This window comes from Haliotis cracherodii, unplaced genomic scaffold (assembly GCF_022045235.1).
Source record: "Haliotis cracherodii isolate W230 unplaced genomic scaffold, xgHalCrac1.p SCAF_4, whole genome shotgun sequence".
Classification (NCBI taxonomy): domain Eukaryota; kingdom Metazoa; phylum Mollusca; class Gastropoda; order Lepetellida; family Haliotidae; genus Haliotis; species Haliotis cracherodii.
This window is the reverse complement of record NW_027266297.1, coordinates 6,531,645-6,556,714: the sequence shown is the minus strand read 5'-3', so window position 1 is coordinate 6,556,714 and position 25,070 is coordinate 6,531,645. Positions and strand designations below refer to the sequence as shown.

The 25,070-nt window shown below is 40.2% G+C and overlaps 1 protein-coding gene across 2 annotated transcripts; it reads left to right on the top strand.

The window, feature by feature from the left end:
- The first annotated feature begins 876 nt into the window (after window positions 1-876).
- On the top strand, window positions 877-19,099 carry LOC139479006 (very long chain fatty acid elongase 4-like). 2 transcript variants are annotated; one of them, XM_071261732.1, is made up of 8 exons: window positions 877-1,097; window positions 10,198-10,276; window positions 11,765-11,952; window positions 13,767-13,850; window positions 14,386-14,442; window positions 16,467-16,581; window positions 17,129-17,256; window positions 17,593-19,099. In XM_071261732.1, the coding sequence occupies exons 2-8, from the start codon at window positions 10,213-10,215 to the stop codon at window positions 17,773-17,775; spliced, it is 819 nt and encodes a 272-aa protein (XP_071117833.1). In that variant the 5' UTR covers window positions 877-1,097; window positions 10,198-10,212; the 3' UTR covers window positions 17,776-19,099. The 2 variants fall into 2 exon arrangements, with proteins under 2 accessions (XP_071117833.1, XP_071117834.1); XM_071261733.1 differs by lacking the exon at window positions 877-1,097 and adding an exon at window positions 1,140-1,180.
- Window positions 19,100-25,070: the final 5,971 nt, after the last annotated feature.

The following is a 25,070-nucleotide window of genomic DNA, read 5'->3' as shown; positions in this document are numbered from 1 at the left end:
TGTTATCAATGTCAGGCAATAACGATTGTAAAGTAATTGTGTCATACTTTTTTTACTCATTTGTAATTAACTGATTCAAAATACACATTTATTTCAATGAAAGGATTTCAACAAAAAATGTTTTTGGGTCGCCCGGCCCGTCAGCGAAAAATCTATTTTGGGTAGAGAAATTATACTTCTTCGAAAGATAAATTGCGGAGCAGAAACTTCAAGCTGCGCCCCACCCCACCTCTACCCGTACCCACTCCCACGGGTATCAGTAAGTTTGTTATTGAGGAGGGTAGCCTTGGGTGGTACGACCACTTTGATTACCTCTGTCACTTCTGGGACAAAGGTGTTCATATTTAAAATAGAAGTCCTTGCCTTAATGTGCACGTTCTGATCCCTCCCCCCCCGAGCCACCACCTCTATCCACTAAAAAAAACCCATCACCACCCCTCTTCACCATAAATCTGAAGGTTTGGGCTATTACAAGCTAAGTATATTTATCACAATCTTCAATACTTATTTCACGGGCTTGTATATAATTTTTAAAAAATATTTCGGATATTAATAAGGCTATTTCACCCCTCCACATGTATTTATACTCTCGTCTATAGGAAACATACAACAGTAGCCACCTAGGTGAATGACCCCATGACAACGGAAATAATGCCCGAGCTCTAGTACAATGAATACTATACTCCATGCTGTCTGTTTGGTGTTTGTGCGTTTTGAATAGCTTATTGAACGCGTGAGCCGTGGAAGGGTTAATATTGCAACATGCACGTACAGGTTCTGTCGTGCATTACAAGGCTCGCATTACACATAACCAATAACGCCGTGTCTTGTGTATTCAAACATACACCTACACAAGAAACGACGATATATATTCATCTCCTCTTACCCTCACGCTTCAGTTGTTCGCAACACCCCACCTACCGGCATACTTTGTGACCCTGACGCGATCAGACGGGGTCAAACTGCATTGACGAGTGTCACGGTATCTATACACACTACTGTGTTGTGACGGCCGGTAGTGGTAGTAAGGGCGTACTCCCCACGTGCTGTGACCGGCATTGCGATCCCCCGAGAACGAGGTAGCTGGCGTAAAAAAGGTAGGTCGACTCAAACTTCTCGTACCTGCTAACACACTTACCGGTATTACAACACGTGGGTAAAAGGACCTGTGGAAAAACTGGTGAGTTAACTTCAAGGAAGTTGTGAAATTGTGGCATAGTTACGTCATTATTTGTTCGATACTCGTACAGATAGGCATACATTCCGATCTTGTCCCTCACTCCTAGCGATTTAATCTAGAATCTGAAAAAACTTCACACCAATCTCCATGTAAAAGTGTGTGCGGTCAAGTTGACCTTTTTGAGAAGGGAGCCTACTGATTGGGACAAATATGGGCGTACAGTGTGATAAAAAACCGTGTTGAGATTGTGTAGACTCATGTCCAAAGGCTAATGTCCTTGAGAATGTTTCCAATCGGTTGTCACATTCAACGATGTGTTAAAGTGGCGTGATCTTATTTCCTTCTTTGGGGCAGGGCATCCGCAGTTGCCTGAGTCACTGACTGACTGCGCACCGGTTTCCTGCACCGGTTTGTGTTGGGAGAATTTACACGAGTGAGCGCGAGGGGAACGACCTGCTTGAAATGGAGCTTGAGATTTTCTACAGTACCTGGATTTAAATTTTGGCTCCATTTGACACTCATATACGCATTTGAATGTTTGAACTGCGTGTTGATCTTGCATACATCAGGCGGTGGACACATCTGCCCAGTCGCATGTACACGAAGTCGCGTTAGTAGGGCATGATACAACAGACATGTGGCTGTCATGGACGTTGACGCTGCTAGTGCATGGCATGAATTTAAATGGGGTGTGTGTGTGTGTGTGTGTGTGTGTGTGTGTGTGTGTTGGAGGTGACACTCTACCAATGTTTGCTATGTTGAAATTAGGGTGTGGTCAAATTTATAAACGATTCGTGCACTATCAATTACTCGCGCCGGAGGGGATAACATTCTAGAGGTGTGTAATTAAACATAGCACGGACTTGTATATAGGTCCCTGGTAACCGCGACCTAGAGCCAGGGTCATAAGTTCGTTAATGCATATTCACATACATACACATGTCACAGCTGTGTGCCATCGTCACGAGCTGGTACACATGCCGTCGATCATTTCTGTTATGAGGTATCCTATTAAATTTAATAAAATCATATTTTGAACACCGGGTGTTCTTAGTGCCATGCATGATTATTTTCGTCCCATCTCGCGCAATGAGCGTATCGAATACAAAAGTGGTGTGGCTGTAGTCATTTTAAGTGGCATGCGAGAACAGCTAGCCGAGATTCTAGGCAACTATCACCAGTCTGTAAAGACGTTTGAAGGTCTGTTTATATATCTATATTCATATTCATGTAATAGTTCCTTTGTTAGATATACTACAGTAAACTACGGTTATAACGAACTCAAAGGATCTACTAATTTTAGTTCGTTATAACCGTAGTTCGTTATAAGTACATATACATCATGACTACAGCAAGTAGTCGGGACCAAAAAGTAAGTTCGTTATAAGCGTGTTCGTTATAACCGTAGTTTACTGTATTTATTTTATATATGTATATACAGGGAGCCATTTATGTCTAATGCTATTCAAGACAGATTTTACATCTTATACGAGATTTCTCCTTATATGAATCATGTGTATTTCTAAATGTTAATGTTTAAATTTCATTTCTTTCTTGAAATTGAGCATCTCATCCTTGTGTTTGTTACCTCGTAGAGAGCCTAGCAGGGGTGGATATGGGTCGTTTAGGCGTTTGTCTAGTGAGTGAATTAGTGGGGTCTAACGCCGCTTTGAACGCTTTGGCAGCTTAATGTGGGAGGAAAGCCCGAAGTGATGCAGGTCTCAGACGTTTACCACTTCGGTGAAACCCACGAGCACGTGTATGGTGCTGAAAAACCTAGAATCAAAATCGGGGCGAACCGGGATTAGAACCCACAATCATATATATATAGTGCGTCTCACTGCAAGCACACTTCTGGGCAAATACTGCACCAACTGAGAAGTGAACACGACAAACCAACATTACACGACTGCTTGACCTACTTGCTTTTTTTTACGGTCACTGTGTTTCCAGTATACATAGGAATATCATGTATCTGGCACATCACAAGTATTTCTAGACTAACACTTGGTCTGTGAAAACATTTCCTTGGAATAATTGTAATAGCTTTTTCAAAAGAACCTTTTTAGACTTGCATAGGTTTCATATATATATATATATGTGTGTGTGTGTGTGTGTGTGAGAGAGAGAGAGAGAGAGAGAGAGAGAGAGAGATGAGATCGATGACATTCACCACCCGATCCCGTTAGTCGCCTCTTACGACAAATATATATATATATAATTGCATGGGTCGATGCTCGTGATATCAATCACTGGATTGACTGGGCCTGATTCGATTATTTACAGAGAGTTTATATATAAACAAGCGATTTCATCAGGTGTATAAGTATTAAATATACAACAACAGTCCAGATACCCGTCCTTGTCAAAACTCCTTTATTCACACAAGATCTTTCGCCGTTCAAGGGCTCTTCAGGTGTAATGGAAGCTTGAACTGACATTGTAGTCCTGGGCGACGCACAACAGTAGTATTTGTGGCGTCATAATGCCTATGATGTAACAGTGACAATAGAGGGACAAGTAAAACGTAGTCCTAGGCGACCTAATCTATTCTAATTAGCAATAGTGAATTATCACACCTTTACAGGATAGAATTTGTAAATTATGTAATAATAAAGCTCATTAACTGTCCATTTGATTCTGACTTAAGATATGATTTATGGTCGAGAATTATAAAGTCTGATCCCATATTTATTTCATTCTCTCCTGTGGACCAGTCAGTGTTCTTAATGAACTGTAACGTATATAAAACCTCTTACCGTACTTATTTAAAAAATGTTTGCACGTAGGCAACTCATTTTTATCGGGTTTTGCAATCCTATAACTTATAATTCTTTTATATAAATAATATTTTTGATTGTCCATTGTGTCGCATCGGCCTTTTTTGGCCTGATGTATGTATTTAGGCAAGTTTTTATGTCTATTGTGTACACATACAACATGTGACATAAATAAAATATATATGTCTATATGTCTATGTCTATGTGTGAATGAATGGTGTAAGTCGCGAGCTAGACTGCCTCACAGTTCCTGAACCATATTATTTTCCCTTCTGCCCAGCCCTTACTGTACTGTTATAGACCTAAATAAAGCAAGTCTAGATATTCCTTAGTTTCTGAATCTCACATCTCACTGGTGATCCTTTTCAATTAAAGGGAGTTGTTTGTTTCTATTCAAATTATATATTTTCGGAGACAAAGCGTTAACCTTGTCCCGATGCTTTGAAAGTGACTTACAGAATACATTCACGACAGATACTCCGTATTGAGTTTCGAGTGTGTTATGCTGTTTATTGACTGTTGTCAGTTAGAATGAAAATGAAGAAAAGCGTATGAAATGAAAACCCTACAAAGAAATTATGCTGCAGCCAGCCTGTTATTCAGATAACAAAATGATATAGGCTTTTGAAGTGACTAATAATTTATGTCGTCACATCGTATTCTCAACAATGAAGCAATGTGATGTCATGTCGCTGCAACTGCCCAGTCAGAATTTTGAACACTAAAATAAAACTTTGCAAATATAGGATTCTTATTACACTTGATCTGCTATACATATCTGAATGATATAATGCATAGGAAATATAAAAGACATAACATGCAGGCAATAAATACGTAACGACTAATCCATGTCATCGTATCCAAATTGCATGGATCGATGCTCATGATGTCAGTCACTGGATTGTCTGGTCCAGACTCGATTATTTACAGACCGCCGTCATATAGATGGAATATTGCTGAGTGCGGCGTTAAACAACGAACAAACGTAACGACTGTCACTGGGTATTGTCATGGCAACAAATAACGAGCCTAAATGGCGAAGTCGGTGTAATAAGTTTGCCCCAGAGATTAAGTACCGTAAAATGATTGTCCCCCTGTGTGACACGTAATTCCTATCATAATCGATGTAACTATCATCAACCATTGTTTTTTAAGACAACTCTTTGCGGAGTATTTTTTAATATTGGCAAGTATTGAGCACAACCACCAGTAGCTAAAGCGATGGCGTAAATCCTGCTGGGGTATCATGCAGGAAGCTGAGGTACTGTAAGTCCCCATGATCCCCAGCGATGTGGTCTAGCTTTGGTTATTGGTTGCCTACAGCCCGTGTTATAAGACTGTATGAATAATATTGTTATTCCGAAATATGTTGACAAATTTGTTTTTAAATATAACTTTATATTCATGACTCACTTGTGTACATATCAACTTGTTCTCGTCGCTATATGGCTGAAATAATGTAGATGTGACGTTAAATGTTAACTCACTCACTCACTGTAAGGTGTAAGTTTAGATAGAATGCATCTCAGCACCGATATGAAACATCGTATGATTGATGAATCAATTACTTTGTAGAATTTTTTTGGAAAAGATGATGAAAATGCGTTGCTTCATGTAAGGTGAAGCTGACAGCATATATCACTTAGCCTTTGGCCTGATGTTGCAATCTACCGCCTCGTAGCTGGAGATAACACTGTTTATCAACCTATTGATATTATCAATACACAATAGGAATTGGACGAATCATTTACTCCGTACTTCCTACTTTGTATAACAATATCCTGGTAACAACAGCTTAACTCGCGTCACACGGTTCAATAATTCAACAGGGTTGATCACGGTTGCTTCACACCACTGGGACTTATAGAGTATATCACACCTCCACGATCAGACGAGATATGACTGGTCCACGTGATCTTGATAAATTAGCAAATAAAATACTCGCGTCCTTATATAACTAACACTTAACAAATCAGGACATCGTTGAGACACTTATTTAATTAAGTGATGCCTGGGATTTTACCGAATAATAAAAAAGAAATATCCAGTCTCCAAATGGTAGGTAATTTACGTCGGCGCTGCGGCTATATTTTATATCAGATCGATATTATATCATGGTTGATGAAACGGATTGATTTAGGATGTTCAAAATATTTTCACACCCCATACAGATAGAGATTTTACAGGTTAGCGAATAACACACCGAGACAGTCAGGAATCGGTTGATGAGGCGTGAATAATTTATGTCGCTGCTACGGCCATATCTTATTTCAGATCAATATTCTATGAACATGTTAATTAAGCAAGATGCTGATCGAGGATTTTTAAAAAATGTGCGATGTGTTTGTTTCTGACTTGTCTGTATGTGTCTATATAAAAATATTGATACGAAAAGTGTTACAAACGAAAAAGGAGTGCTACCCGGTCTGTCCGTTTTAAACCATTGTTTGAATCACCAATACCAAATTATATCTTTACAAGATACGAATGTTACATTGACGTTAAGAGGCGGAAGATGAAAGATGCTAAATACAACGAAAACATAACATTATTACTACTCATGTTAAGTCTTGAAAAACAGACCAAAGTATCTCACAGAATTCAGGTTTGTCATTTAGAATATAATGTAAGTTAGTGAAAATTGAAAGACGATAGGTATTGATTACAATGTAAGTTGTACACGTGGAACATGGTCTACCTTAAAGATAGTGAGCAAACTGCAGCATTTTTTTCAAGTTTCAAAATAGTGGACAGTTTGCCTCACGTGTAGTCTTCTCAGCCAATCAGGTCGTACGGTGTGTTTGTATGCTGACAATCCCGAGGCAAGGGAGTTAACTGACCATAAAAGACCTGGTTCCACCCTTGTCGAACAAGGCTGGAATTCCGGAGTTACATTTTGGCTGGATTAACGAGTCTATGCATTGTCCAATCAAAAAAAATCGTGTAACGTAATCGATATCCGGTTCGTAAACAACATGGCGACTGTCGTGCATTTTCGGTCGATTGCAAGGTTTGCAAAACATATGTACCATCAACTGGGCGTTGACGGATATTTTCCAAATCTCTTTATGTCTTAATCAACGTGTTCAAGTATTGTGCTGCAATCCACATACTGTAGGTGTCTGAGGCAGGGATTGTGAATTTTTAGTTCGATTAACTTGATCTGATCGTCTTGACTGGGCGCAGCTATTTTGTTTCACAAGATAGACACAATTTTTATGGATAACAACTTCTTTAATGCTGTAAAAGGCGACGATTCGGTATAGATCCGTATACCGTTGTCAAGCAAGACTGTCTTGAGTCAACTTCTAAGTAATGACTATCAAACAATTTATTTTGTTTCAAGTAAATGCAAGCGATATGAGAAATAGAATCCGATCGGTCCATAGGAGGGACATAAAAGGGAAAGAAGCCATCGGAGCGATCAAGCTTCGATTTTCCAGCCTAGTTTGGCGAGGACTCCTTGCCTTGGGAAGATGATATGCATCAAGCTTTCCGAAAAAAATTCTTTTTAAATCGAAGACAATTTTTTGTTTTTCGAGTATTATCCGGAACAATATTGTTTTGTAAAAATACAAGCCCATGGATATCATGTAATGTTAATATGCGATGTCTACGTACTTTAACCACAACTTCGAACTATAAGGGTTTATGAAGTTGATATAACTATGGCGGCCAACACTGCTCTTGTACCACCGTGATTGGTTCTTATGGGAATAAACTTTGGCCGAAGTGAATGATTCTCAAACTAAATGAAAACATTAATTGTCCTATTCTCCTTTAAAAACACACTTAAACAAACCCATGCTCATATAATCCGACTTTGACAAAGACGCCAATCACCACCCGTTCATATTTCATTTATTTAACGTCTGACGCACGACTGAGGTATTTCGCTCAGGGCAATTGCTAATTTGTTAATAAAAGAAAAGACAAATAAGTGGTGATGTCTGTTCAAATATTTCTTATTATTGTTGAATAATATCTTTGTTGTATGTCCGTCTATTAGGTGGTCAGCCCCTTAATTTTTCTGAGGTGCAGTTTAACAATTCAAGGCTGTTATTTTACGTATATACATTTTACCATACACTTGACACATGAGACACCTATAGAGGCCAAGAGTGGATAATGCTTTACCGCGAGAAAGGGATAAAGCGTAACGCGAGACGTTTTGTGTTATCCCTTTCTCGTCTCGCGTTATTGCTTTCTCGTCTCGTGGTTTATAGATTTCTCGTCTCGTGCTATCGCTTTCTCGTCTCGTGTTATCGATTTCTCGTCTCGTGTTATCGCATATCAATTGCGGCCCTGAGAAAGCGATTTCCACTCTCGGCCACTATGTAGAGGGGAATGTCCGAGTAACTCTCCATTCCTTAACAATAATGGAGCAGAGGTCCCGCAGGGGCCGAGGCCCATTTTTTTTTAGGAATGGAGAGTTACTCGGATATTCCCCAACTTAAAACTCATCCCTACTTTTACACTTTGGCAAAATATTCTGTAGTTGAAAATATTTGAAAAATTCAAATGCTGCTTCAAGATAATGTACAGCTGACAAGCATCTCTCCATTCCTGAAAAATAATGGAGCGTTCAAACAATAGAATGACGTCACAGATGTGTTTTAAAGCATGCGCATATATTAGTCGGTTCAGGTTCACAAAACTATTTGCAAAAATGACAACATCAGCCCTGGCAATCTCGAGTAACAGCTGTTCATATATGTAAATCAATTCATTCAGACTGACGGATTCATTGACAGTCATCTAGACATACTATACAAGTTCTCAACAACTCTAATGCAGCCATATTTCATTAATAACCATCCTCAGGTACACGATGACCACCGACTCATAATCACGACCCCCGTCCTCCTTAGCGCAGGTTGGTATTGTCGCGTGTTCGTTCACTGTTGACATATGTCGCAATGCGAGGTTGTCGATGTTGCAATTGTGTTCGGGGTGTTAGGAGGAACGACAGTGGCGTGACGAGCCTCAGCGCTGTGTTGTGGTGAGAAATTGTTATGTGAGAGAGTAGGATAGCTTTTGTCAATGATGCATTTGTTAGTTGCTTTGTTCATACTTTATTAATAATGCATTTGTCCCGTATTCTGATGTATATTCCGTACAAGTCATGCTGGCCGCTAGCCTAGAAATGACTGATGTTACTATTGGACAGATATACTGACTGATGGCCTAGAAATGACTGATATTACTATCGGACATGTTTATTGACTGATGGCCTAGAAATGACTGATGTTACTATCGGACATGTTTATTGACTGATGGCCTAGAAGTGGCTGATGTTACTATCGGACATGTTTACTGACTGATGGCCTAGAAATGACTGATGTTACTATCGGACATGTTTATTGACTGATGGCCTAGAAATGACTGATGTTACTATCGGACATGTTTATTGACTGATGGCCTAGAAATGACCGATGTTACTATCGGACATGTTTATTGACTGATGGCCTAGAAGTGACTGATGTTACTATCGGACAGATATACTGACTGATGGCCTAGAAATGACTGATATTACTATCGGACATGTTTATTGACTGATGGCCTAGAAATGACTGATGTTACTATCGGACATGTTTATTGACTGATGGCCTAGAAATGACCGATGTTACTATCGGACATGTTTATTGACTGATGGCCTAGAAGTGACTGATGTTACTATCGGACATGTTTACTGACTGATGGCCTAGAAATGACCGATGTTACTATCGGACATGTTTATTGACTGATGGCCTAGAAATGACTGATGTTACTATCGGACAGATATACTGACTGATGGCCTAGAAATGACTGATGTTACTATCGGACATGTTTATTGACTGATAGCCTAGAAATGACTGATGTTACTATCGGACATGTTTATTGACTGATGGCCTAGAAATGACCGATGTTACTATCGGACAGATATACTGACTGATGGCCTAGAAATGACCGATGTTACTATCGGACATGTTTATTGACTGATGGCCTAGAAATGACCGATGTTACTATCGGACAGATATACTGACTGATGGCCTAGAAATGACTGATGTTACTGTCGGACATGTATACTGGCAGCTAGCCTTTAAATGACTGATGTTATGTCAGATATATGTACTGATATAGTTAGCCCAGAAATGGTACACTTGGAAATAATTCTTATTTGAAAGGGACTGGAAATCGTTAACGTTGTCATGCGTATTATATTTTTGTTCACGTGTGCTCTTTGCTCATTTTCAGCATCTAGGCAACATCATGAAGAATTCTACCATGTTTTTCGATGTTGCGTATCAAGAACTTGCTTTTTTTCCAGAGGCCGGTAAGTACCGAGAAGGCTCCGCTTTTCATGAAAGATACATTACGTCCAAGATGTTTTTGTTCAGATTCGTAGTGTATATACATGTACTTCTATTCAATTTTGTATTACATGCAACACGCCCTTTCTGAGTATTTACCCGTCTGGTTTACGCCAAGGATGTATTTGAAAATGTATACAATTATTTTCCCATATGGAATTACATATTATATTGTTCACTGGTGTCTCTTATTCACTTTGATAAGTGCAAAATCAGCTAAATGTCTTGGAATCATCTAAAAACAGGGATTTACCTGTTAACCTGGGAAAGACAAATGTTGTATTAAACAGGTGGCAACTCACCTCTAATAATGGGGAACCGATTTCAGTGGTTTTAAACTGTAAATATTAGGGATGAATTCACCTCCACTTTAAATATACCCTTCAATAGCTCTCCGGGCAAAAAGAACGTTACTGGAGGGTACAACGTACAATATCGGTTACACATTGCTTATACAAATATTTGATACCCAACGCTTATACAAATATTTGATACACAGATTCAACCTATCTTCCTTTGTGGCTCCGAAGTTTTGGGTTTCCAGTGAATTAGAGAAGGTCCATGTTAAATGTTTTTGAACGTCGGTAAACAGACTAATGCAATACCATCTGGTTTATATGGTCGCTTGTCACTCTGTAAACTCAAGAAATTAAATATTGATGAAATTATGATGCCTAAAAAGGCTAGCAACGTGTTACTATGTTTGGGCAGTCATATGCGTGAGACACAACCCGCTAAAATACAGACGGTGATCACGTGGATTTCATTTAATGTTTAGACTTCAGTATTCATATTTTTTCAATCTTGAAAGCTGCACTAAACACTAGCTCAATGAATATCTGTATAGAGAATATATGCGATTTAGTGAGTATGGTTTTATGCCGCTTTTAGCAATATTCCAGCAGTATCAAAGCAAGGGACCCCAGACATGGGCTTCACACCTTGTAACCATGTGGAGAATCGAACCCGGGTCTATTGCGTGACAAGCGAACGCTTTAACCACAAGGCTCCCGGTTCGACCCGATTATGTTTCTAGGTCTGTCAGCACCATACCCATGCTTGTTGGTTTCACCAAAGTGGTAAACGTCTGTGACCTGCATCACTTCGGGCTTTCCTCCCACATTAAGCTGACACGCCGTGATATAACTGGAATACTGTTCAAAGCAGCGTTAAACCAAACTCACTTACTTTCCCATTGTAAAGCAAATGTACACTTATATATTGGCCAAAGGCCTTCCTACAATACATATGTTTTGACTTCGAAAAGAGAAACCGAACAATGTTTTTACAATACATCCTTTCCAGGATATCCAGCATTGCAAAACAAAAGTCAGTACTTTCTGGAACAAATTATTCTTGTTTATAAAATATGTTACGCCCACCAATATCTCAGCGCTTTCTGTTGAAAGTATGTATGAACTGTAGAAGCAGGAGCATTGTGGCGGTTGTAGATCCCCGCACGGACGAATGGCTTCTTATGGACAGTCCTGGCGTAGTGCTGGCTATCTGTGGGTTGTACTATCTGGTGGTGTGGAAGGGTCCCCAGTGGATGGAGCACCGGAAGCCGTTTGAGTTCCCTCGCCTCCTCTTCTGGTACAACGTCTTGCTTGTCTGCCTGTCATTTTTCATCAGCTACGAGGTGAGTGTCGTAAAACGGCTTCTAACGTAAAGTACGAGGTGGATGTCGTAAATTTCTTCTTCATCAAGTGCCAGATGAGTGTCGTAAAGTTCTGTCTGCATAATTTATGAGTTGAGTGTTGCTGTAGTCCGATTTCAGTCTTAAAGTCCTTTATCAACCACGAGCTGTGTCATACATCCTCCTATTTATCAACACGAGTTGGGTGCCATACATCCTCATATTTATCAACCACGAGTTGTGTCATACACCCTCCTCTTTATCAACCACGAGCTGTCATACATCCTCTTGTTTATGAACCGTGAGCTGTCATACATCCTCTTATTTATCGACCACGAATTGTGTCATACATCCTCTATTTTATCAACCACGAGCTGTCATACATCCTCTTATTTATCAACCACGAGGTGTCATACATCCTCTTATTTATCAACCACGAGCTGTCATACATCCTCTTGTTTATCAACCACGAGCTGTCATACATTCTCTTGTTTATCGTCCACGAGCTGTCATACATCCTCTTGTTTATCAACCACGAGCTGTCATACATCCTCTTGTTTATCATCCACGAGCTGTCATACATCCTCTTGTTTATCAACCACGAGCTGTCATACATCCTCTTGTTTATCGTCCACGAGCTGTCATACATCCTCTTGTTTATCAACCACGAGCTGTCATACATCCTCTTGTTTATCATCCACGAGCTGTCATACATCCTCTTGTTTATCGTCCACGAGCTGTCATACATCCTCTTATTTATCAACCACGAGCTGTCATACATCCTCTTGTTTATCAACCACGAGCTGTCATACATCCTCTTATTTATCAACCACGAGCTGTCATACATCCTCTTGTTTATCGTCCACGAGCTGTCATACATCCTCTTGTTTATCATCCACGAGCTGTCATACATCCTCTTGTTTATCGTCCACGAGCTGTCATACATCCTCTTGTTTATCGTCCACGAGCTGTCATACATCCTCTTGTTTATCAACCACGAGCTGTCATACATCCTCTTGTTTATCATCCACGAGCTGTCATACATCCTCTTGTTTATCAACCACGAGCTGTCATACATCCTCTTGTTTATCGTCCACAAGTTGTCATACATCCTCTTATTTATCAACCACGAGCTGTCATACATCCTCTTGTTTATCGTCCACGAGCTGTCATACATCCTCTTGTTTATCAACCACGAGCTGTCATACATCCTCTTGTTTATCATCCACGAGCTGTCATACATCCTCTTGTTTATCAACCACGAGCTGTCATACATCCTCTTGTTTATCGTCCACAAGTTGTCATACATCCTCTTATTTATCAACCACGAGCTGTCATACATCCTCTTGTTTATCATCCACGAGCTGTCATACATCCTCTTGTTTATCAACCACGAGCTGTCATACATCCTCTTGTTTATCGTCCACGAGCTGTCATACATCCCCAGTTCATCAGTTGGAGTGAGTGAGTGAGTATGGTTTTACGCCGCTTTTAGCAATATTCCAACAATATCACGGCGGGGGACACCAGAAATGGGATTCACACATTGTACCCATGTCGGGAATCGAACCCGGGTCTTCAGCGTGACGAGCGAACACTTTTACCACTAGGCTACCCGACCGCCCTCATCAGTTGGAATGACTGTGTTGTACATCTACTCTTTGCTCAGATACAGTGCAAGAAGAGGACAGTTTATTACGGCCGCCATCATCTAGTTAGTTATAACTGGTTAAAGATTACTATAGCATCTCGTCGAATATGATTAACAGTAACTTGCATTGAACATTCTTTACGACTTTACTGATCTGTTTATTCAGTTCTTCGGTGTCGCATATCAAGACAACTACGCGCTGTTCGGCTGTCAGCCCGTAGTTACAGGAAACTCACCGCTAGCCATGAGGGTAAGTGTTTCATTATGTTATATATGTATATACAAAGAGCTAAGCCCAAAACAATTAATCACAAAACAATTTGCTTGATATAGTTTTAGTGGAACAACTTGGAGAAAAAAACCCAAATAAATTAAAATTTTAAAAATAATATGTCACTAGAAAGAGGGTAGGGGTGGCCAGGACGTCCTAGGTGAAGCGTGGAGAGTTCCGTTCCTTTTCAGAATCCTGTACTCGTGGGTTCGAATCCCATATTCTCGCTGATTGTGATTCCTGGTTTGCCAGCACCAAACCCATCCTCGTTGGCTTCACCAAAGTGATACACGTCTAATGCCTGCATCACTTGGGGCTCACCCCCCACCCCTCCAACCCCCACCCCCACCCAACCTCAAGCTGACACGCTGTGACGAAACTGAAATTATCTTTAAACTGGTGGAAAATCGAACTTGCTCACAACTAGGACTGGTTGAAACCAAAGTTCTGTAGACAAATGATGTCAGAGACTGTCTAGTAGGCGCTGAAACATCAGTTCTTTTGTCTTCCCCAGATGACAAAGATTGCTTGGTGGTATTTCTTCTCCAAGATCATCGAGTTCATGGACAGTGTGAGTACAGCAAGTCTGGGTGGTAGCATATGAAAACTACGATTACACAATTACAGAAACATGTTTTTGACATAATTTAAAAAATCAAAACATGATTCCTTAGCTGAATCCAACATTGTTATTTATGGAATGAGATGAAGTTTGTATAAAATGAGACGAAGTTATATATATATTATGAGATGAAGTTTGTATAAAATGAGACGAAGTTATATATATGTAATGAGATGAAGTTTGTATAAAATGAGACGAAGTTATATATATATTATGAGATGAGGTTTGTATAAAATGAGACGAAGTTTTATATATATTATGAGATGAAGTTTGTATAAAGTGAGATGAAGTTATATATACACAGTAAAAAAAGTGTTGCACCCCCACATTAATACGTTTGATACATCACAACATTTAAAACGCCCGACTCTGGTTTTAATGGTAGGTATTCCTTGGGGATCTGATGTGAAATGTGTAATGTTTTCGGAGGGAAGATGATCACCAAAACGTAGCAATCAGCACGTGAATTGCATGGTGCATGACATTTGCAGATTGCAGTATCTTCTTAAGCTCAACATCGCCTATAAAAGATGTTCTCTGACAGCCCAGTTTATTGTAACCCACAATGCCGGGTAGACGATTGTCAGAAGCAGTCAAGTGGCAGATTATTGGCCTTCATGGAGCAGGTCTTTCGTTCAAGGAGATTGGCAGAAGAACCGGACATCACTACTCAACAATAAGCCGTTTGGTCAGAAAACACGCACAAACTAATGATGTAAGGAATCGCAGACCCTCTGGCAGACCACGTAAGACCACAGTTAGAGATGACAGAGCGTTGTTGAGGGTGGTAAGGCGTCATCCATTTGCTACAAGCACAACCTTGAAACGTCTTTGGCTTCCTCGTCAACAGTTCAGTACCCAGACCGTGAGAAATCGTCTTAAAGCTGCAGGGTTGAAGTCCAGAAGGGTTATCAAGCGACCTAAACTCACAGACAACCACAAACGACTACGTCTAGCCTGGTGTAGACTGAGACAGAACTGGAACTTGAGGTCCTGGAGAAGAGTCCACTGGTCGGACGAAAGCAGGTTCCTTCTGCATGTTGTGGATGGCAGAGTGAGAGTATGGAGGCGTCCTGGAACAGCTTATACTGCAAGAAACATCATGCCAACTGTACCATATGGAGGTGGATCTGTTATGGTCTGGGGATGCTTCTCATTTGATTGTAAGCTTGATTTAGTGACCATACGAGGCAACTTGACAGGGGAGCGCTACATCCAAGAGGTGCTGAATCCAGTTGTGGTGCCCCATTTTGACAATCATCCACTGGCCACCAGACCGATATTCATGGATGACAATGCCAGACCACATCGTTCACGAGCTGTGACCCAGGTTATCCACAACAATGCTCTGACGCAGATTCCATGGCCAGCAATGAGTCCAGATCTGAATCCTCTGGAACATGTATGGGACATTGTGGGACGCCTGATTTATCGTCGGGACCCTCCTCCACAGAACTTACGTGAATTGGAAGCAGCATTACACGAGGAGTGGCAGCAGCTGCCCATGGAGCGATTCCAACGTCTGGTGAGGGGTATGAGACGAAGACTTCAAGTTGTGATCCAAGTGCTTGGTGGAAGTTCTCGATATTGACTTACTGTGTTCGTCAAATCTCCATATGACATTCTTACCCTATTGGATGAATTTGGTCACTAAAAATTATTGAGATGTCACCATACTTAATGCGTCTTCGTTGTTCGTTCATTTTTCGTAAAAGTTCAGCATGAGATTATTACATGCCATAAGGTCATGGAATACCCCATTTAAGTTCATTGTATAGACAATACACTGGTTTGTTGGTATACACGAAATCCTGGTTATAATATTAATTCGGTTATCTTTACACCCTTTCAAAACACCCCTCCATGAAAAAGTATAGGGGGTGCAACACTTTTTTTACTGTGTATATGTAATGAGATGAAGCACTGTATAAAGGAAGATGAAGGAGGAGGACTGATGGGATCTGATGTTACAGGTTATCTTTATTCTCCGGAAGAAGAACAACCAGCTGAGCTTCCTGCACGTGTACCATCACGGCACCATGCCTTTCTTCTGTTGGATATCGGCCAGATACGTGCCTGGGGGAGCCAGTGAGTAGCCACACCCACCTCACACAGTCCACCTGCACCGCTCACACCGCCAGTGCCACAACCCTCTTTAGCCACTCCGTCCAAACCCCACCCTTCCTCTACCCCATCACATATATTACATCAAAACTCAAGGCATTTTGTATCGAGATTAGATTTTTTTCAGCTAGAGCTACAAACCCAGATAGTTTTTATTTAAAACCATGAGCCTGAATATTATTTAGAGAAAACCTCTTGCTACAAAGTAATTATTGGGGGAGACAATTATTTTGGTTCAAGAGGCAAAATAATTTTTTTCAAGGATTTTCGAAGACATTTTTGGGGGGGAGGGATAAAATCCCAGGCACCCCCTCCCCATTCATTACCAAGGTCATATATCTGTCGAAGCACTAAGACGATCGTAACTCCTATTCCTTAACAAAGTACTATATCAGCCGTAGCACTAAGACGATCGTAACTCCCATTCCATCACAAAGTCTTGTATCAATCATAGCGCTACGACGATTGTGAACAATTCTCTGAAAATGATTGTTTTGTAATTGTATTTCAGAGTTTGTAGCGGGGGGTTTGAACAGCGCCATCCATGTGATGATGTACTCCTACTACGCCCTCGCCGCCATGGGGCCAGAGATACAGAAGTACTTGTGGTGGAAGAAGCACATCACCAAGCTACAGATTGTACGTACTGGGGAGAGTTAGTGAGTGGGTGGGTGGGTGAGTAAGTGGGTGGGAGAGTGAGTGAGTGAGTGACTGAGTGAGTGAGTGCGGGGGTTGGTGAGTGAGTAAGTGAGTGGGTTGGTTGGTGGGTGGGTGGGTGAGTGAATGGGTTTTTGAGTGAGTGATTTGGTTGGTGGGTGGGTGAGTGACGGGGTAATAGATGTCTTTTGCATGGACAACATCACTATGTAAATGGACTATTATTGTTGTTTATTCAATGCTGACTTTGACTTGTTTTGTCAATACTGACTTTGACTTGTTTAGTCAATACTGACTTTATCTTGTTATGTCTTACAGATCCAGTTCTCCATCGTGATTCTCCATTCTCTACGGGGATTATTTCTAAGGCCGTGTGCGTTCCCCAAACTTGTAAACCTTTTCGTCGTCTGCTACACGGGGACCTTTCTGTCCCTGTTTGCCAACTTCTATCACACAGAGTACCTGAAGAAAAGACGGCAGCTCAAAGAGCATAGACAATAAGCACACAGTGACATGTACAAAGGCAGCCATTGATTGGGTAATGACATTGGGGCCCTTAATGGTCGCCCTGTGCATACTCAGAGTTCATCTACCTTTGATCTCTCAGGTGGTGTGTGTGTGGAAAAGCGCCCTCAGAAAGGTCAGGTGATGATGTGAATTTCCGGTGGATCTAATCATTGAATCATTGACAAGTTATATATTCACAACTGTTACTCTATTCTTCCATATACAGAGTGTTAAACTAATAACGCTCACTAAATATGTTCATATATGAAATCATGGATCAAATTTAGTTACCGTGCTCTTATCAGCAGAATTGCTAGTTAGAAAACGCCTGGCAGTGTTAGAAATTCAAGTCTCTATCATTCAGGTAAATGAAAGTGTAATTTAATTAAAAACCTCGGGGAGTACAACCCGCGAAGTCAGACAAATGTGGTAATTTGCCAAGGCAATTGAATTAACAGTTTATCATTAAAAAAAACAACCTATTACGTCCACTTGATATTTTGTGAATGAGAATTCTAAACATTGAACGAATAAGTAAGCATGTTAAAGTTTGTTGAATTTTGTAATCGAGAAATCATTGGAATTTGTTGATTCCGGAAGTAGAATCATCGAGCCCATAAGTGCACCCTAGAAATTCTACTTCCGGAATATACAAATTCGAGTGATGTCTATGTCTTAGACCGTATGATGGTTTATATATAATTTCTCTGTACCTCTGCATAATGCCATATAGTTGCGTCAGTTTATAATGCATGTTTAGAATGGCCAGTGAATTCCGGACTCTAGAATCAACAGCAATAACCACAACATGACGTCATCATAAGTGTTTAATGGTTGAAGAAGTTGAATAATTATTTTAAGAGCTCTATACTTGCTCATAAGTAATATTCAGGCGACATATTCAAATATTTGAGTTGGTGCGCTAGGAATTGCCCCTGGGCTTGCATGCATAACCACAGTCGCGAGGTTTACGTGCGAAAGTCTCAGGGAACACATTTCACGTGCATCTCGTGGATCACACACTGTGTAACCTGTTCTCTTAATCAAGGATGTGTGTATACCCGTGTAACAATATGTCATTTTAACATTTAGGTTACATAACTCTTTACATAGCACTCGGACCTAAGTGATTGTTGATATTGTTTGTTAGGCTCAAGGTCTCAAGGGGTGTTTGCAAAACTCGGAATACCAAAACGAACACTATACGAAACAATGTACGGCTCGGACGAGTCCATATCCACAATCCGGTTTCGTTGCATACTTGCGTAATCTGCTGAAGACTTCCTAACCGGTGTTCGATTTTGTGGATTCGATGTGTGTTTGTCGCCTCTTACGACCAGCAGGGGTAGCTGAAGACCTATTCTAACCCGGATATTCACGGGTTTGTGGATTCGCCTACTCGTACCAAACATACATTGCAAAGGGTACATTTGTCAAGTGAATTCCGATTCTGTTTAGGATGCATTTCAGTGTACAGAAAGGTACCTAAGGTACTGAAGTGTCCTATACGACAACAACCCCTTCAGCGTTAGTTTGGGTCCACGTGCTGTAATTTGGAGATAGTCATCGAGCCATAGTACTATGTTGTAAGATCTTAAGTAACACGTGATCTAAAAACGCCACAATATAATTCATTTTGAACACACATTTGCAGTTGATCATCTTGAAATAAGGTATCTCGCAAAACAAATTGGTTGTGTAAACATTTGTGAAGTGGCTCGATGGCTACTTCAAACATGTTCATTTTGTGATGTAATTTAAAGATATCCATCGAGTCATAGTAATAGGTTGTAAGACCTAAAGTAACACGTGATCTAAAAACGCCATAATACAATTTACTTTCTGTACACGTCTACAGTACATCATCTTGATTGAAGGTATCTCGCAAAACAAACAATTACTTGAGTAAGCATTTGTGAAATGGCTCGATGGCTAACTTTAAACGCGATCATTTTGTGACGTAGTTCATTGGCTCATATTATCACGTGGCTAGGTTATCAGGTGATAGGAAAAACGTGAGTTGTGTTGTTATCAGAGAATGGTCATATTGAAAAATCTTTACGCAGAAAACATATCCTAACTATCTGAGGCTCTGACCACAAGGCTGTTTGATATTTATTAATGTACGAGATATTAATAATCATATATCCATAAGGTAAGTTAAAAGCAGTTGCTTCAACCTTATGGGGACCCGGGGTAGAATACGTCCGCAGAACTCTATTGCTTGTAAGCAGCGAATAAATTTGACGCTTGTCAGGCTTGGCAATTTGGTTGAGACGCTTGACGAAGTTGTCTGTTGTTCATATTATAACCCACAGGGTTAGACATAACCGAGTTCATAAAAAAACACGTATGTGCACTAGTGCAAATATTACTTCACGCGCACCAGTGTATTGTTTCCGTCATCCGAACGGCATAGTTGACGTCATTCGAATCTTATTGTGACGTAAGGTCGGAATGACATCACACTAGGAACGACATCATAGCTGTAGATAGTTGACGTCATTTGACAATTGTGGTTTTCTAAAATGGGGACGGTGGTGCAATTTTCTAAAGGGGAGCTCAAAAAGATATAGAAATAAAGGGTATCTAGAAATTATTACACTTGCATGTGTGCTATACTGATTTTACGAAACCCGATTAAGAATTCTCGGAAATACAAGAATTCTGACGCTCGTTTCGTAAATGCAGTATGACGTATAATAATGATCTCTATTTATCAATCACTGGTTTGTATGGCCGAAATTCTATCATTTACAAGCGTGATTGATACAGCTGTGAAATTGCTGACTTGCAGAAAAGAACCCATAAAACAACAAACCAGTTGCTTTGTGCAGCTTTAAGTATATCATAAAGTTTTAATTCACTATTATATTTTTGTGAAAGGGCACTTGTTGACAGTGTTCCAATGATACAACCCTCCATGGACGATGCGCTGTATGTCATTTAGCTAAATAGAACCAGACTTGAATGTGTGTCCGCGAATGTGTACTCCGGTTCCGTGATGACTCAGAAATACACCACTGCCACAGGCTATTATGCATATCACATGACGGGTCACATGTAGTGGTCACGTGATAATAATTGTTCATTTATTGAATATGGCCATGTGCTATAAATATCAATAGTTACTATATTTAATTTTTATGCTGGCATTACCTGACACGATTCCATAAGTTTTCATGATTCAAAGCTTTATTTACATCTATGCATATATATGTTTTTATTCCTACGTTCATAATGTTTATTTATGTTTTTTTTGGCGAATATATGTCGAATTATATTCTTGTTTCTTATTTCAATTTAATACTTTACTGGCTATAGTGTGTGTCTGTTTGTGTTTGTAAATCGTTGGAATAAAATTCATGTCATTATACGAATTCACAGTCTACCATTTTCTTCTCTTGGGCGGGGGTGCCGCCTCTGTGGTCTAGTGGATAGAGTGTCTGCCCGGAGAGCAGAAGGTCGGTGGTTCGATCCCCGGCCGCGTCATACCAAAAGATGTGGGAAGGCGGTACTTATTGTTACCTGCCTAGCGCTCGGCATTAAGGGGCTAAAACAAGGACTGGTCGGCTCGGAGTCTGAACATTGTGTCCATGTTAAACTGCGGCATGGTATTTCAATGGGCGAGGACGTCGCTATATAAGGACAATAACCTTGAACGCGACGTTAAACCCCATTTCACCTCAACTCACCTCTTGGACGGGGTCAAAGGGAGTAACCTTGTTCAGTCCGAAGGTTTGCGTTCCACCCCCTATATCGTTCATTGGTGAAGCCCATTTGTGCGGTCTCCCGCCGTGGAAATGCCGGAAACGGCTTAAAACTATACCCGCTCTCTTACTTTTGACGAACGACGTTATGTAAATAACGTCCGTGTGTTGACTTTGATTCTCAACCATTTTTGGACGAAATATAGCACTTTATGTCACCGTAAAGTTGAAACATCTTACAGGTGCCATATTAGTATATCTTTGTGGAAATTTTCCAGTCAATCTTTTTAATAATTACAGAAATCTATTTGAATATATGAAACTAATGTTGAACATCTATATTCACTTCTAGGTTCGATATCATTGACTCTGCTAATCTTACCTTACGATACCAGGGATGTCTTTAGACTTGTCCCCATAGTCGTCCCCATAGTCGTCCCCAAATCTACAGAAAATATCAGAAAATTGACTCTGCTAATCGTATCTTACGATACCAGGGATGTCTTTAGACTTGTCCCCATAGTCGTCCCCAAATCTACAGAAAATATCAGAAAATTGACTCTGCTAATCGTATCTTACGATACCAGGGGTGGCTTTAGACTTGTCTCCATATTCGTCCCTATATCACAGAACATGTCAGAAGAAATGACCAAACCAGAATTTAAAAACCTGACAACATAGTTAACGTGCAACAGTGACTGTTGTTCTTCTGCCTGCATGTATTATATTAAAGCGCTTAGGGCTGAGTGTCCGAGTTTGATTCCCACAAGGTACAATGAGTAAAGAAGAATCTTAGAATAAATGTAGCTGAAAAACAGCTTTGAAACGATAAATATTATACCTGCTCGTGCCTAAGAGACACGAGTCGACCACGTACATATGGGCACGCACTCAAGGAAACGCGCACTCATGGGGGGCACTGGGACCCGAATTTCTTGCACCATAAAGACTTTTGAATTATAATTATTATCTTTGATATATCCCGAATCCCGCGGCGTAAATCCATAGTCACTCACTCACTCGCTGAGACAGCTTTCATGAAGCTTTTTCGTCTTGATCTGTTTGAAAGAAACGATCATTTAATTATGACAATCGTGTTTTATCCGACGAAGTTTGCGATCCGGATGTCTCTTTAAACCATTTTTGAATAATGATTATGATTATGATTATGATTATTAATGAAATGGTCACAATAATACACCACATTGTACATACATTGAAGTGTTACTGTATCTGAAGATGATATTATTTGCCAAGTTCAGCACATGGACTACTAAATAGACCAACTTGAAAATTATCATAAAGGTATAAATCAATCTCATTAAAATCAAATCTTAGTTCTCGCTTCCGCTAAACAAAGATCTGAAGACGTCCCATTACGGGTCACGTCAGACCGACCTTACGCGAACTTTGACCGGCCAATGGATTGACCAATCAGAAAGGAGCTTTCTCGTGCTTTAGGGCACTAGTTTCAAATTTGCGACTACGCTTCGATAAATATTTTGACAAATTCTCGATTACAAATTTGAAACATGAACAAAAGAACATTTTGGAATGGCTAATAGATGGTCTAGACTGTATGGATTCTGTTGCATGATCAGAAATCACATTCCGACTGTCACTTTCACAATCTGGTGAGCGAAGCTCTGGTTAGACGGATGAAAGGTCGTTCTGACGTGACCCCTAATGGGATGTCTTCAGATCTTTGTTTAGCGGTAGCGAGAACCAAGGTCTTTTTAATGAGATTGGGTATAAATTTAAAAATATTTTATTGATATCAATTTTTTATTTTTATCAAGACAAGGTAATTCACGATATTCATAGAAATATTTATAAAACTATCCAGTAGTTGTTTTCAGAGCGGCAGCACGTTGTGCGAACAGATAAGTGGTTATATGAAGGCCACGTGTTACCCGATATCACGTGGTGTACCTCTAAATATCTCAGGTACACTTCATCAACATACCTCCCCGGTCGGAGTCCGTGTTGGATAAGATCGCTGCCGACCTATGATCGTCGTACGTGGCGAGTGACTGGACCGGATGGTCAGACTCGGTGACATGGCTGAAAGCGTGCCATCGTACTGCCCCGATAATGTGACGTTGCTCATAACATCAACCACTGGTTTGTCTTGCCCGACACGATGATTTAAAGGTCGCCGTCATATAACTGGATTATTGCGGAAACCTTTATCACAGCAGAGCAGTACTGCAAACAAAAATCCTTGGAACTGTTAAGTAGATCTTACTTTTGTTTACGAGAAGCAAACCAAAGACACACATATTTGATTGTGCTTATACATGGAACATGAGCAATCTCATTAAAATCTGACCTTAGTCTCAGATGTTCATGATATCAATCATGGGATTGTCTTGTGCAGACACGTTTATTTACAGACAGCTGGAATATTGCTGAGTGCGGCGGTATGCAACAAACAATGTAGAGCTATGTCACCTGTAGATTTTAACCGCCATAAAATGAACATGGAAATATCATGTGCATTTTCAACAATTCTGTTATTACCTTATTATTTCCTGCTGATTTGTTACATTTCAGACCAATAATAGCTTTTACTATTTCCTTTTCAGTAATTGGACTATCAACATTACATTTTGTTATATGATCTAGACCCGTGAAAATATCCGGGATAGAATACGTCTTCAAAACCCTTTCATGTCGTAAAAGGTGACTATGCTTGTCGTCGAAGGCGACTAACGGGACCAGGTGGTCAGGCTCGCTGACTTGGTTGATGCATGTCATCGTATCCCAATTGCGTGAATCGATGCTCATGATGTCATTCACTGGATTGTCTGGTCCGGACTCGATTATTTACAGACCGCCGTCGTATAGTTGGAATATTGCCGAGTGTGGCGTTTAACAAGAAGAAACAACAAACTATATCATCTAAGTGGCAGGCATGATATCATTTTCCTCGTTATCATCATCATCATCATCATCATCATCATCCCTATCCATATCACATGAAGTTACATCTGCGGCCAGATCTGTAGACAACATACCACTAAAATATTCATGCCATTGTTCAACATTTTCAGTAGATAGCAAGGATGAAGACTTTCTGGAAAGTCGATTAAATACAGACCAACATACTTCACTACTGTTAATATTATGCACATGTCACAGCTGTATTTTCCTCCGTATCAAAGCAGTACATCTATTACTGGTTTGAATGTAATTGTCAAGAGAATCCCCACTCTTATATTGAAGTCGAACAAACTCACTCTTTCAAACCACCACTCACAAAAATGATATGTGACTTTCATAATGCTAGAAGCACAACATATAGCTACAGTAAGGATGTTAACAGCATTATCTATATCATCAAATACTAAATCGGTAAAAGTGTCAAACGCGGAGATAACCTCACCAGCAAGTAGGTTTGCTTTGAAGCAGTCCCGTTTACAATCGTCCCAAACATAGCGGCAATCTAAGTGAAAGGCACCTGATTTCCCTGCATCAGAGGCTTCTGGAGAGTCACGTGACAACAGTGAGCACGTAATCGGGAGGTCGGATCGGGATACAATATGAAAACGTGCACATAAAGAAAACATTTCAAGG

Excerpts from the sequence above, each read along its gene's own strand:
- LOC139479006 (XM_071261732.1), top strand. The coding sequence starts at position 10,213 with ATGAAGAATTCTACCATGTTTTTCGATGTTGCGTATCAAGAACTTGCT. Across the intron at positions 11,953-13,766 it reads CATTTTTCATCAGCTACGAG|TTCTTCGGTGTCGCATATCA; the intron begins GTGAGTGTCGTA and ends CTGTTTATTCAG. Across the intron at positions 13,851-14,385 it reads ACTCACCGCTAGCCATGAGG|ATGACAAAGATTGCTTGGTG; the intron begins GTAAGTGTTTCA and ends TGTCTTCCCCAG.